The sequence below is a fragment of the Martes martes genome (assembly GCF_963455335.1).
Source record: "Martes martes genome assembly, chromosome: X".
In the NCBI taxonomy this organism is placed as follows: domain Eukaryota; kingdom Metazoa; phylum Chordata; class Mammalia; order Carnivora; family Mustelidae; genus Martes; species Martes martes.
Genome location: NC_137897.1, coordinates 30,132,780 through 30,147,935, shown reverse-complemented (window position 1 = coordinate 30,147,935; position 15,156 = coordinate 30,132,780). Strand labels below are relative to the sequence as shown.

The 15,156-nt window shown below is 36.2% G+C and overlaps 1 protein-coding gene across 1 annotated transcript in view; it reads right to left on the bottom strand.

Annotated features, from left to right (window-relative positions):
• Positions 1 to 15,156, bottom strand: part of CFAP47 (cilia and flagella associated protein 47) — a gene marked incomplete at its 5' end in the record, with an annotated part of 422,483 nt that overhangs the window by 346,864 nt on the left and 60,463 nt on the right. Inside the window, 5 exons of the mRNA XM_080795480.1 lie at positions 1,584 to 1,661; positions 4,481 to 4,612; positions 6,223 to 6,345; positions 9,070 to 9,200; positions 14,702 to 14,943. Coding sequence (XP_080651606.1) covers positions 1,584 to 1,661; positions 4,481 to 4,612; positions 6,223 to 6,345; positions 9,070 to 9,200; positions 14,702 to 14,943 — 706 coding nt within the window. The remainder of the gene's footprint in view (positions 1 to 1,583; positions 1,662 to 4,480; positions 4,613 to 6,222; positions 6,346 to 9,069; positions 9,201 to 14,701; positions 14,944 to 15,156) is intronic.

The window sequence follows — 15,156 nt, the reverse complement described above, 5'->3', positions numbered from 1 at the left end:
GCACTGCAGTACTAGTGGGAGAGAGATACAGACGTTCAGATAACCTGAAAATAATATGACAATTGCTATGATGAAGATGTTTCCAGAGTTTTAAGATGTTTGTACCATCTTATGAATGTCACAATGGAGGGGGCATATGGGTCTGCATTAAAGGATCAGGGTGAGTTCTTTGTTTCTTGATTTTGTTGTGTGTTTTTTTTTTTTTTAAGATTTTATTTATTTATTTGAGAGAGAGAGAGAGAGAAGGAGAGAACACAAGCAGAGAGGAAAGGGAGAAGCAGACTCCCTGCTCACCTACCACCAACGACGACGAGGGGCTTGATCCCAGGATGCTGGGACCATGACCTGAGCTGAAGGTAGACGCTTAACCAAATGAACCACCCAGGTGCCTTCAGGGTAAGATTTTTGGGTAGATGAGACCAGATTTAATTCCTGAAAGACTTGCCAGGAAAAAAAATATATGTGTGGGCTATCAACTATAGAACAGAATTTTATCAGGATACAGAACAATAATTTTAAAAATAAACAAAACTATAGTTTAGAAAATGCAAATCAACACCACAATGAGATGATCATTTTATACTTAATAGATTGGCAAACATTAAGTCTTATAATACAACTTATGGAGCAACTGAATGCAGAGCAATAGAAACTTGAGGAGAAAATATGGAAGCTATCTTGTGAAGCCAAAAATGCACATATTCTATGAGTTAGCAACTCTACTCTGAGAGAAACTCTAGCACCTGCACCTCACAAGGTATGTACACAAAATGTTCCCTGCTTGTCATAACAACAAAAGAGAAACACCTATTTGAACAGACTGAGTCTCTGAATTGCAACAGGTCTACATAATGAAATATTAAGCAGTGGTAAGAATGAAAAAAAAATACAGCTACACACAACTTAGATCAACTCTGGAAATACAATACTCAGTTAAAAGTGACTCATCAAAGACTACACACAGTGCATGTTTGTCATGAAGCTCAAAAATGAACAAATGAAACTAAATAATGAATGGTTAAGGAATTCATACATATGTGATGGCCGATTAGAAAAAGTAAAGGGGGAATAATCAGAAAATTCAGTGAAGTGGTTACCTCTTTTTTTTTTAATTTTAGATTTTTTTTTTAATATGTCAGAGAGAGAGAGAGAGAGAGAGAGCGAGCACAGGCAGACAGAATGGCAGGCAGAGGCAGAGGGAGAAGTAGGCTCCCCGCAGAGCAAGGAGCCCGATGTGGGACTCGATCCCAGGACGCTGGGATCATGACCTGAGCCGAAGGCAGCCACTTAACCAACTGAGCAACCCAGGCGTCCTGAAGTGGTTACCTCTTAAGAGGAGTAGGATCACGATGAAGCCTACAGATGGCTTTAATGTACTGGTAGAATTAAATCGGTGAATTCTGAAACCTCCATTTGATAATCTGCTTCAACACATATTTATATTATATATATTAATTTCTACATGTCAAAGTACTACATAATGAGATATTTTCAAACATAAATGGGCTGACCAGGGATACATAACAAAAGTCACCACTCTCATACACTGATTACACAAATAGTTAACATATGAATATACTCACCGGATTAATTTCCACATCGGCAATCTCAACAGATCCACCAATCCTGAGGTCTATGACATTTGCACGGCGAATAGCAACCTTATTTGAGAGAAATATAAAGCCTTGTAGAAACTACATTAAAATTTACCCATATGCCACTAAAGTATTACCTGGCATTTGGCAATATTTTTAAATTTAAATAATAATAACATATTATAAATGTCACAAGATTTATTCTGGTAGTTGTCATCCCATTTCTTGTTATGCAGAATTAATATTCCTAAGAGGAATGAGTGTTCAACTCTTAAAAACCTCCACCACAAATGGGACCAGTTCATAGCTTATGAATTTGACTGCAGAGTTCTACCCATTTAACTACACATTACTGTCACTCCCCATATCCCTTCTGTATTTACCTAATTTCAAGGATTATTCAAATTAAAACAGATAGGAAACTGAGTACAAACATACTTCCTCCCACAGAGATAAACTAATATCCATAATGACCATAATAATAATAATGAAAGTAGCTAAAAAATTGCTGAGCAAATGGGCGAAGTATAGTGCTAATTACATTGTCTCCTTTTTAATCCTCAGTATCCTATGAGGTTACCAATATTAATATCCTAATTGCCAAGTGAGGAAAACTGAGGCTCAGAGAGGAAGAGCATTTTGTCTTTTAACCAGCAGTGGTTAAATATAAACCAAGGACAGCCTGAACACTCAACAGCCTCTGAGAAAATTAAGATGGTGAAATAAGAATTTAGTTGTATAATTCCTACAAAATTAGAACTGTAGTTTATCTGAACATATACATGTCTAAGCAAAATTTCAGAGGCACAAAAACAGCATTCACTGAAAGCCCCACCGATATACAAACAGGGAGCATCAAGGCTGAATTTAAATATAAATATATATCTAAGAAAGAGATAGGAGTGTATTTCACTCTTTACATATAAAGTCAGTGAAACAGTTCATAGGAAAAAAAAAAAAAACTCCAAACTGTCATTTTTTCAAAATTATTGGGGAAAGTGACATGTCATTTAATTAACTAAATCACTATATTCATAGTATTACGTGATTTCCACATTGTAATTAAAGAATATATAGTACATAAATAAAATACTTGACTAAAATCATAAAAATCATAATGTGATGATTCAGAGGAAATGACAAATCGACATGTTCCCCCTTGATGAATCCCACATATAAGTTTCAACTCATCACGGCTGGCTTTCACCTACCTCCCCATTATTGATCATCCACTGAATCTACAACAGAATCTAACATAAAACTTGAGTCCAGTAAATATGTGTTGGATGAATAAATGAATTATTATGTTATGCTAAAAAGGTAAGCTTCATAAAAACAGCATACTCTTCTAAAATACAGCAGAAACTAATCTTTTAATGAAACTATTTTTATTGGCCATATTTTTTATTTTTTCTAGAATATTATATTAAAAAACTCTGCCCAGGGGCGCCTGGGTGGCTCAGTGTGTTAAAGCCTCTGCCTTCGGCTCAGGTCATGATCCCAGGGTCATAGGATCGAGCCCCGCATCAGGCTTTCTGCTCGGCAGGGAGCCTGCTTCCCCCTCTCCTTCTGCCTGCCTCTCTGCCTACTTGTGATCTCTCTCTGTCAAATAAATAAATAAAATCTTTAAAAAAAAATTCTGCCCAAATCTCAGACCATGTACCATAATATATAATTTATAAATATCTTTCAATACGTATGTCTTCATAAAAGATAAAATCATTAGGTTGTTTATCTGGGGCAAATTGGTGGTTATCACATTAACCTACATGTTATTTAAGAATTAATTGTTATGAAAAAAAGAATTGTGGGAAATTAAGGATAAAATGGGGGATATATCTAAAACTATTCATTTCGTTTTGAAAACAGTGTACATATTTTTTTTTAAAGATTTTATTTATTTATTTGACAGACAGAGATCACAAGTAGGCAGAAAGTCAGGCAGAGAGAGAGGAGGAAGCAGGCTCCCTGTGGAGCAGAGAACCCGATGTGGGGCTCCATCCCAGCACCCTGGGATCATGACCTGAGCCAAAGGCAGAGGCTTAACCCACTGGGCCACCCAGGCGCCCCGTACATATTTATTTCTTATTGTGAGTAAATGTACATAGCTGATCATCAGATTGAAAATCAAGAGTATTCCATTGCTCTAGTTTATAATAAAATTTATGAGATAAGTCTTCCGTTTTATTTATTCTGTTTAATGAACCATTAGAAAAGCCCCTTAAATCAAGGTAATGTCTTTTTAATTATATAATTTCCAGAATATAAACTAGTAAAATATTCTATGCATGCTATAAAATATAGATCTTAACACCATACAGAATTTGCCTATAATTCATATAGTCATTGAAGCTATTTAGAATTAACATTCCAAAATTAATTAATTTTTCCAAAGGTATCTAATTAAATCAAATATCTAATTAATGCCATGAAAAAAGTCATCCTTTCCTCTGTGACTAGTGAGATGCCAAATATCATTCTAATTTCACGCAAAGAATGCCTCATATTGATGAACTGTATCCATTTCAACTTGGTAGAAATTTCCATTACGAACTTGCACCAAAAATGTTTTCTACAAATTCTCTTTCCAGGTTCTGCTAACTATTTCTACAAAATTATATAGGTAAGGTTGCTTATTCTATAGATCTCTAAAAACTGCATTTCTTTAGCAATAACTCAATCACTAACAAAGTAACCAAAATTTAAAAAAATTATTCATTAGCATCATAACAGTAAAACCCATTCCCGTTTGAAGAAATTCTTAAAACAAGTTTTCTAAGAATAAACACACATACCATTTTATAGCATTATACAATTATAAATCTCCTAAACAACCAATCTACAGACATATATATATAAGGAAATACACATATGCATAAACATACCTTTGCTCTTGTATCAAATTTTTCTGCTACAGTAGGTGTACAGGAGATATTGAGAACAGTTAGCCCCCCGAAAGGAATTACTCCTTGTGATGGAAAAATATTCATAGTAGGCAAAAGACTCTGGTCACAAATCTGTAATTGAAAGTTTGCAGAAATGCTGTATTATCCTTTAACATTGCTGATCTAAAGCTTTCAACTACAACCGAGAGAGAGGACCCTTGGGCACAGGGCATGAGATGATTTCATAATATGTTTTCCAATACCAGACGCACAAATAAAACTTCAACAGGGATTTGTACCCCTAACCCAGCAAAAGGAAGTTGTAGTGCCGGCATCCAATTCAAATAGGATGATGAAGTTTCCTGTCTGGAGCGTTATCAAGACTTAGCAAAACTTACGAGGATGAGATATATCTGTTAGAAAAGATGACAAAATTCTAGATACTACTTTGGTAGTTTGCCTTTTCCCTGACAGTAAACACTGAAAGCGAAGTTAGTGGGGAGGCAGATGATGAAGTAACCTCCTGGGGGTGCCTGTGTGGCTTGGTAGTTTGAGTGTCTGCCTTGGGCTCAGGTCATGGTCCCAGGGTCCCAGGATTGAGCCCCACATTAGGCTCCCTGCTCAGCAGGAGTCTGCTTCTCCCTCTCCCTCTGCTACTTTCTCTCTGTCAAGTAAATAAATAAAATTTTATTTAAAAAAAAAAAGTAACCTCCTGTTCTTTATTATTCCCTTGATGGCCTACTGTCTAAGATATCATTTTGACCTCTAAAAAAGTTATAAGCAGGGCGCCTGGGTGGCTCAGTGGGTTAAGCCTCTGCCTTTAGCTCAGGTCATGATCTCAGGGTCCTGAGATCAAGTCCCGAATCGGGCTCTCTGCTCAGCGGGGAGCCTGCTTCCCCCTCTCTCTCTCCCTGCTGCTCTGCCTACTTCTGATCTCTCTCTGTCAAATAAAATCTTTAAAAAAAAAAAAAAAGAGTTATTAAGTAACTTCCCAAAGGATTTATGGTGTGGTTTCTCAGGAGCTAGTTTAGAACTATATACCATGCTTTAAGCCAGAACAATTTAAAGGAAAATTGGTTAAGGTATTTTGGGGATGAGGGAACAAACAGACTTCAGAGCTAATTTTGAAGCAACAGTAGGAAAGGGTAATCTGTGTTTGTCTGCTTGGGCAGAAGACATGTAGATATAAAGCTTGAATAAAAGATCTCAAACACTGACCTCTATCTATTCTCACTATTGGGAGATCTTAATATATTTTTCAGCAAAATATTCTATCACCACTTATAATTTAAATCAGGGGCAACAACTATAAATAGAATATCTATACAAGGATCCTGCTCTAGGTCCCAGTTTCTACCGTTAACTCCTGATGGTAGAGTAAAAATGAGAAGGGGAAAAGTATGTCATCAAATATGGAGTTGTAATAGCAACAATGGATGTTTCTGAAAATGCTCTTTTTTCCAAATTATTTCTTTTTTTCAACAAGACAAAATGACAGGAAGACACAAAGGGGTAAGAAGAGAGATTGAGGGTAGAAGAAAGAAAAAATGATTTTTGTGGGAAATTAAAAGGACAAAGTAGATGGAATGTACTTAGATAAGTCTTTTATGAAATATCCAAATATTAGCATTAGTCAATTTATAAAGACTAAACTATTAACACCACAGCACTCATTGCAAAAAAATAATAATACAAAATATAATGTGATCCAATCCAAATAAGATTCCAAGATTTTACATTACCTTGAAATAAGCATGGTTTTGTCCTACGTTGTGAAGAATGGCTTTCCTCCAAGTTGTTAAACCTTGAGGGCTATTACTGAAGAGGATCCTTGGCTCCAAAAATACGACCTTAGTGTGACCAAGCTAATAATAAAAGGAGAAGAGAGAAGATACAATAGAAATAATAGTAAACTATTTTTAACCCCCTTCTAAATGACTCAAATTTCAGCAGCCTCATGGAAATTTCTAAAACATGAAGGATTATCAGACATTATGATGTACTTAAAGGAAAATAGAATGGAAAACTAAACTGTACTCCTAAACTGAGGAAGGCAAAGGGAATAAGACAATTCTATGGAGGAAATAAATCCAGGACTGAGAATCATGTACAAGATCTTAGAGATCATCTATCCAACTACATACAGGGTGTTACTATGTGTTATGCAAAAGGAAAGAGTCCCCCAGCATGGGAAATACTGTGTTAAATGAGAGTATCAAGGCTTGTTTTTACTATTAGCCTTCTAACACTTAATGTGTTGATAACACACACTTTGCTTTCCTCAGAATGGGGAAGTGGTTCACTGTGATTCAGAGTTAATTAGGTGCAGGACTCCTCCTCCTTACCTACACACAAATCACTTCACAGAACTACTGTATCATGGAACAGTTTTTTGAAAATGCTGACATTATCCACCTTTCCCATTTCACAGGAAGGCAAACAACAGCCAAGGGGAACTAGAACTCAAGTTTTCCAATTCCTTATACAGTGCTCTTTACACCAGACCCTGCTGTCTTTATCTATGATAAATTATTTATTGTCTTGGGAGGTTTTAATACATTCTTATAATTATTTGAAGAACATGACTTGGGTAATCAGAACAATAAATTTCTAAACAAAGCTAACAGATGACAAAATGGTCAAGTAAGTCCTTCATAAATTAAGGACAAACATTAAATGAATATTGTATTTAATCACTTCACGTTCCTCCAGCTTTTCGTAAGAGAAACACTTCACAGTTCATTTAACTTCAGAGGACCTCAAAAATTTACCATAAAATAATCCAATTCATTATTCTGATATCTTGGACTTTAATTCTTAATAATCCAAGTATAGGGAAAGCAGAAAGTAGATTTGATCAGTGAGTAACAGCAAAGACGCTGGAGGCAAACAGATCTAGACATAAATTCAACCCAGGGCATTCACTGCATGTATGAACTTGTATTAGTTAATCATTCACTCTAATCCTCCATTTCCTCACCCATCAACTGAGTTATTAGTACAGCCTTACAGAGCTGTTATAAGATTAAATTAGATAATGCATGAATAGCATTTAGCATCCCACCTGATATACAGTAATTAATAAATGATATCTATTATTAATGCAAAGTCTAAGTTACTAAATTGCTCATCTTCTACCTGTTAGGAAAGAATACACATGGGGTGAGTATGTAGGCAGATTTATATTACTAACTTCGTCAAACACAGTTACATAAGTAACAGCTAAAGAACTGTGTGTACATGTTCACCAAAATACAGCTGTAAGAATGTCAAGAGAAGCATTATTATAGTAGCTAAGAATCTGAAACAATCCAAATCCCCATCACCTGTGTAACGGAAAAATGATGGTATAGTCACACAATGGAATACTATTCAGGAATGAGAATGAATACTCTGTTACCACATGTACCAGAATAGACGAAGTCCACAAACAGAATGATGAACAAAACAAGCAAGACATAAAAGAGAACATATGCTTTGATTACATTTATATAAAGTTTAAAACCAAAATCAATCTATGCCATTAGAAGTAAGGATACTGATAACTCTGGGAGGGAAACAGAGGGACTGGAAGTGGGGATGGGGAGAGTGGTTCTTTCGTGATGCTAGTCATAGTCTCCTTCTTGATCTAGTTGATCTGGGTGTGCATTACAAAGATGCTATCAGTCTATAAAGACTGAATGATATAGAAATCAAAATATGTATCCTTTTCCGTATGTATCCTATACTTCAATAGAAATTTTTAAAAAGAAGAGCAAGTAATTCAAACATAGGAAAAGCAGTAGGGTCCAGCTTATTTCAAGTCTGGAGCAGAGGAATAAACCTACTGATTTCAGACTGCCATTTGCCATCATTAAAGTGGATGAATCTCTTATCTCTTAAGGCTATGAGCTCCTTCATAGCTGAAATATTTAAAAGCATGATCATGGCCTGGAGACAGAGATGAGATTCAGTAAAATAGCACTTGGCTTGAGTTAAATTACTAAGAATATTGGGAGGAAAATTTCATACACAAGTAAAGTGGATTCTTGGTGATTACAAAGCATGAAGTTAAGGCCTTCTGGGCTCTACCACAAAAACAAAGTTAAAATTACATACTGCAGCCTTAACTTTACTCATTTTTATTATAAGAAGTATATTCTATAAAATTGGAATTTTCCGTATCTCCTTGCTATGTAAATTATGTGGACCATTTCATACTGAATTATTAATTGCCACTAGAATTCTAACAATACAACAGGAAAAAATATAATTTTCTCTATTTTTCCTTGGTTTCTGTTAATAAAATAATTTCATTTCAAGTGACCCCATGGTATTGTATGTTTATAGAGGCTCTAATGAAAATCTAGTATTGTTGGCACAAAAATCTTGGATTTGTGAGTTAATTTTAGGTAACATAACACTTTTTTTTAGCAAAGTCTTCATTTATGATAGAGAAGTGGCACCAAGAAAATGGTAACTCCTTTAAATACTGCAAGCAGAATCAGTTTTACTAACATAGTACATATACTCAACTATACATACATATATATACACCCAACCAATTGAAAGCCCTCAAAATAAAAATCATATCTAAAGGAAATCATTACATGTGCAACACATTTTAGTGTCAGTGTGTTTCCTTCATTGACGTGAAGAACAAATTCTCCCCTTTCTGGAGAACTGAAACCCGGCAGCCATGTTACTTCACATTCCAATGAAGAGTATGGTTCAACCGTGCCTACAGAGAATTTAGAAAGAACAGATATTGACCACATTTTAATTATATACATTTTAATGTCCAAAATAAGAAGCAGCATAAGAACATAATGACACTATAACAAATTATTTATATTAAACTCAAAATATACAGAAATGCTACAGGAGATTATCAAGTGAGTACAGACCTACAGGGGTTGATTACAATCTAAAACACATACCTTATTTTCAAATTTTATTAGGTAAAACAAAATATTTGATAAAAAGTATGCCAATATTTAGCAAAATGTCCCCTTCATATGTTTCCCAACACTCTGACATAATTATTGACATCACTCATTCAGTTTTCAGAGGAAGGAATTACAATTATCAGAGGCTTTTTTGTTTTAAAATGTTCACATCCTTGGAGATATCACCTCTGATATCTTCTGATGTAGCTATTAGTAATTAACACATTTTTATAATTCAAATGTATTGAGAACCGAGGAAGTATCAGGCACATTTGGTGTGAGCTATTTCATCTGTTTAAATTCATCATTTTCTTTGGAGTAAGAAAATAATACTTAACAGAAAGAATGACTTAGAAGTTTTATTCATCTTAGGCCATCAGAAGGCCACAGATTGGTATTCCAGGACTGCCTTAGCAGGATGACGATGCCTTCAAGGAGCAATGATCCCTCTAGCTTCCTACTACCATTCTATACTATGTTGGCTTTCATCCATGTAGGAAGGTATCATAGTATAGTGGTTATAAAAGCACAAATTCAGGGCGCCTGGGTGGCTCAGTGGGTTAAGCATCTGCCTTCGGCTCAGGTCATGATCTCAGGGTCCTGGGATGGAGCCCTGCATCAAGTTTGCTGCTCAGTGGGGAGCCTGCTTCCCCCTTTCTCTTTGCCTGCCCCTCTGCCTACTTGTGATCTCTCTGTGTGTCAGATGAATAAATAAAATCTTTAATAAATAAATAAATAAATAAAAGCACAAATTCTAGGTCAAAATCCATGGTTCCAATTTCAGCTCTGCCATTTTCTAGCTGAGACCTTGGATAATTAATTTAACATATGTCCCAGAGCCTCCTCAGACATAAACGGGGACAACAGCTGTATGTAACTCAGAGAATTGTTGTAGGGATTAAAGAAGCTCATATATGAAGAAGTATTTCAAACAGTGCCTGGCACCAAGAAGGAAGCTAGAGCTAAAAGAAACTGCTGTCCCTATCTCATTGTCAAGAAAAGCTGGGGAAAAGAGATTTCTAGATATGAACGTTACCACCCCCCCCCAAAAAAAGGGTCCTCTTAGGGGAATGGATATCAGATATGGACTAAGCAATATCTATTACATATAGATATGAACAAATAACTATAGATGACATACCAAATACACAGTGAGAGTAGGTGGGGGGAACCTAAATTAGCCCAAGGAAGGGGAGGAAACTTCATTATATAAGAAGATGGCATTTGAACTGTGAAAAATGAGCAGAAACTCTCCAGGAGGACAAAGCCTGGGGGAGTATAAAAGTCGAGTGACCATGCTGGAAGAGAATGGTCTATCAAAAAGTTTGATTGGAAGTAACTTTGACAAAGCAGATCCAATAATATCTATAAAGACACCCAAGCATGCTAAGAGTTGAGAGGAGCAGAGGATTATAGATCCATGTGGAAGGGTCAGCTTGAGGTAAGTATCTTCCCTTCCATCAGCACGGCTATGTATTTTTCTCCAGGAATATTATATTATCAGGAAACAGGGGAAATAAACCAGATAGCCACACTGAGCAAGGCTGGGATTGGCAGGGCAGGTTCTATGCATGGCCAAGGGTCTTTCACCAAAAGACAGTGAGAGTGAACTGCTTGAAGCCAAGTGTGAGGACTGAGCGGACTCAACAGTTCAGTAAGATGAAAGACAACATGGAAAAAAACACAAAAAGCACAAACATGAATAGTACCTAACAAAAAAGTCAAATAAGAAGCCCAATTCTATCTTGGAAAACATCAACGCCCTTTTTTTTTCTTTTTTTAAGATTTTACTTATTTATTCCTGAGGGACAAAGAGAGAGGGAGAGGTAGAGGGAGAAGCAGGCTCCCCACAGAGCAGGCCCTAGATCCGGGAATCCTGGGATCCTAACTTGAGCTGAAGGTAGACGCTTAACCAACTGAGCCACCCAGGCGCGCCATATCAACCCACTCTTAGACTCACCCTCTGCAATATCCATGACCCAAATCCAAATCCAAAATACATCACACCTCAGGGAGAAAGCACCATCACAACATAAAATTTAATTTAGAACTACTCACTTTAGTTTACAAAAATATAGACAATGAGCACTAAATGTATTATTCAGAATGTAAAGCCAATATAGCAAAAGGGATATAAGAAAAATAACGTAAGGAAAAGTTACTTTCTGTTTTAACAAAGAGGCAAAACAAAACTGAGTAATAATTACATGAATATTCTGAACAAAAGGAAAATGGAATAGGAAAAACCCATGTTTATAATATAAATTATGCACACCTTCTTCAACGCTACATGAAATAGATTTGAGTACTTTATTATTTGTGTCCTAAAAAATCGAAAGTACTTAAAGCCTAACAGTATTGCTCAAAAACATTGTATTTGGAATTAAATGTCTTTGTGTTTTGTGCTTTGATTGAAAAATATAGCAGATGTCATAAGCCACCAAAAAAATTGAAACACTAAAATCACCCCTGTAAAAATAAGAATTCTAACAATTAGAAGAAGCATAACCAGCATTCAAGTTCATAATTATAAATCCACTTCTCTCTGTCAAATCAAGCATCATCACTACATTTCCACAGCAGGCACCAGGGGAAAGCCCCACCCATTTCGCCCTGGTTAGGATGGAGAAATACAAGGAAAAGTGCCAAGCACTGTGCTTTCCAGACACGCTCCGTGCCTTATCATGTGCTTAACCAAACCTATAACGAATGTAGATAATGTAACTACCACAACGTGATGCCTGTTTTCAACTAGAGAAGGTTTATCCAGAATCTCTGAGATGTGCAGAAGTATTCTCTCTCTCTTGTCTGATTATTCACTCAGTTTTTCTCTAGTACCAAGGCAGGACTCAGGCTTACCAGTGTTAATCATAAAAAAAGAGCCTGGTCAAATGAATCTGACAGAAACTGATGGAAGTATAACTTGGATGCTTAATAAATTATAATCTGGGATTTGTTAAATCAATACACATGAATAAAAAGATTAAGTATGGCTGTATCAATGATTTCCAACCCAATGAAGGTACAGTACTACTTTACCACTATATAGATCCATGAATATATCTGTACTAAAATTAAATGAATGTAAATTAATGCTGAAGCTCATTTGTATCACTCCCTGTTACAAACACCAGTAGACTTACATAAAAATCATGATTTGGAAATGACTGATACTCAAAAGAATACATACCTATGGCGAGATTTCTATAAACCAGTACTTCTCTGTGATCTGAAATATAGTCTATTTAGACCCCAAATGATGAATATTCCTAAATTAGAAATAAAGAGGGAAAGAGAGGAAGGAAAAAGGGAAGAGCATAGGGAAGGAAGGAGGGAAGGAAAAAGAAAGGGACGAAGCAGGGAACAAGTAATTGATAGTGGGGATTGCTGGCTAGATGCACGTGAAGCTATCACTACTCTGAGGACATTTTCAGGGAAAAAAGAAGTCCAAACAGAATTAGAAAATTTTCATAACCATGTAACTATCTAATTCTTTGACAACCACTCTTTGCCAGTCTTTATGGAAGGAGTTTTCCATACATTTAATCTTTATGAGATATATTAGTCTCTCCATTTTACAAATAAGGAAACTAGTGCTTTTAGAGTACTTTTCTCAAGATCACAAACCTCAAAGAAGCTAAGACTAGTTTTGAAATCAGTTTTATCTAACCCAAAAGTTTTACTTCCCTTTCAAGCAGAAAAAGACTTCTGCTGATTATAAAACACCACATGAGTCACTGCCAATACAAAAATATAGATCCTTCCAGCTAGCTGAAAAGGCATAACGGATACATAAAATGAAGATACTATATAGATCATTCAACTTTTTCTTTCTTTTTTTTTTTTTTTTTAGAGGTAGAATTCAAGCAAGCGGGCTTGGGGAACAGGGGTGTGGAGCAGTAGGGACAAAGGGAGAGGGAGACAATCTCAAGCAGGCTCCACGCTCTGACATGGGGCTCAATCTCATGACCCTGAGATCACGACCCAAGCCCAAATCACGAGTGGGACACCTAACCCACTGCGCCACCCAGATACCCCTTCATCATTCAACTTCTAACTTGCCACCTTATTTCTTTAAACGATAGCTTCTGTCCTCATGAGGTCCTCAGAGCACATCACAATGATGTCTGCGGAATTTGACAGGCTACTAGATAACATTTTAGCAGTTTCCAGGACTCAGTTTTATGGCAGGCACATAATGTGGAATTATAGATTCTGGGGAACAGCTGAAACAAGGTTAACAGGACACTTAACAAATATTTGGAACCACCAAAAACAGTAAATCAGAGATTATTTTCTATTAGTTAAAAAATTACTTATTTAAATGACGGGGGGGGTTGGTTTTTGTTTTGTTTTGTTTTGTTTTTAGATTTTATTTATTTACTTGACAGAGAGAGACACAGTGAGAGAGGGAACACAAGCAGGGGGAGTGCGAGAGGGAGAAGCAGGCTTCCCGCTGAGGAGGGAGCCCAATGCGGGGCTTGATCCCAGGACCCCAGGATCATGACCTGAGTCGAAGGCAGCCACTTAATGACTGAGCCACCCAGGTGCCCCTTGAATGACAGTTTTAAGTTTTTAATTTTATTAACTGGATTTTATTACCTATATTAAATATCAATTATAAAGAATTTGTGAATGCTTCTAAAATGATTCACAATCCAACAAAATGTTATTCTGAATCATATCCTGTCACCGTTATCAAACTAAAACTAATCAAGACAATACTGTGTTGTTCATCAATATCTGTGAAGATTTATTTTGTCAACTTGGCTATACTTGGCGAAGCTATGGTACCCACTTCGTTGGTCCGTCTAGATATTGCTGTAAAGGTATTTTTCAGATGTGATGAACATTTTAATCAGTAGATTTTAAGTAAAGATTACCTCCCATAATGTAAAAGGATCTCATCCAATAAACTGAAGGCCTGAAGAGAAAAAACTGAAGTCCCTTTGGATTCAAGTCTGCATCATCAATCCCTCCCTGGGTCTCCAGCCTGACAGCCTACTGGAGTGCCCACACAACTGTCTGAGCCAATTCCTTAAAATTAATATCCTCCCTCCCTCTTTCCCACTCTCCCTCTCTATATTTCCTATTGCTTCTATTTCTTTGGAAAGCCATAATACAGGATCCATATTTTCAAATCAAATTTACATATTTAGGTATGTAAATATATATGCCCCAATGACCATGTCTGATTTTCTTCTATTTTTAGTACCATTATATGGTTCATACTCAATAAATGAGCACATGAATAAATGAGTGTCTAAATCAAACAGATAGGATAAACTGTTACCTTTAGCTGGACGAATAGAAAATGCCATTCCTCTTTTTGTGATTACTGGCTGCCATTCAAATTTGGCAAAATAATTCTGATGATTATACAACCCCACTGTCCCCATAAAACATGTTTTCATGGAGAAGCCTTGTGGTCTCAATACTAGCTCATTAGATGATAGCTCAAGCTTTACTGGCATGACAACTGCCATCACGAGGATATGGCCACCAGGTATACTGTTCACTGTAAAGGTGAAAGACCTGTAACACAGCAAAAGCAGTCAAACTTAATTGACAATAGCTATTTGCAGTTACAGAATTCACTTACATATAAAAATGTAATTGACTAATGCCCACAATTAATCCTTAGTAAGAAATACATCAAAATATTTATGACAGACTACCCCTGAAATATCAATCTACAAATCTACAAATTGATGCACATATAGTTTCTGTGTTTGCAGACAAAACATG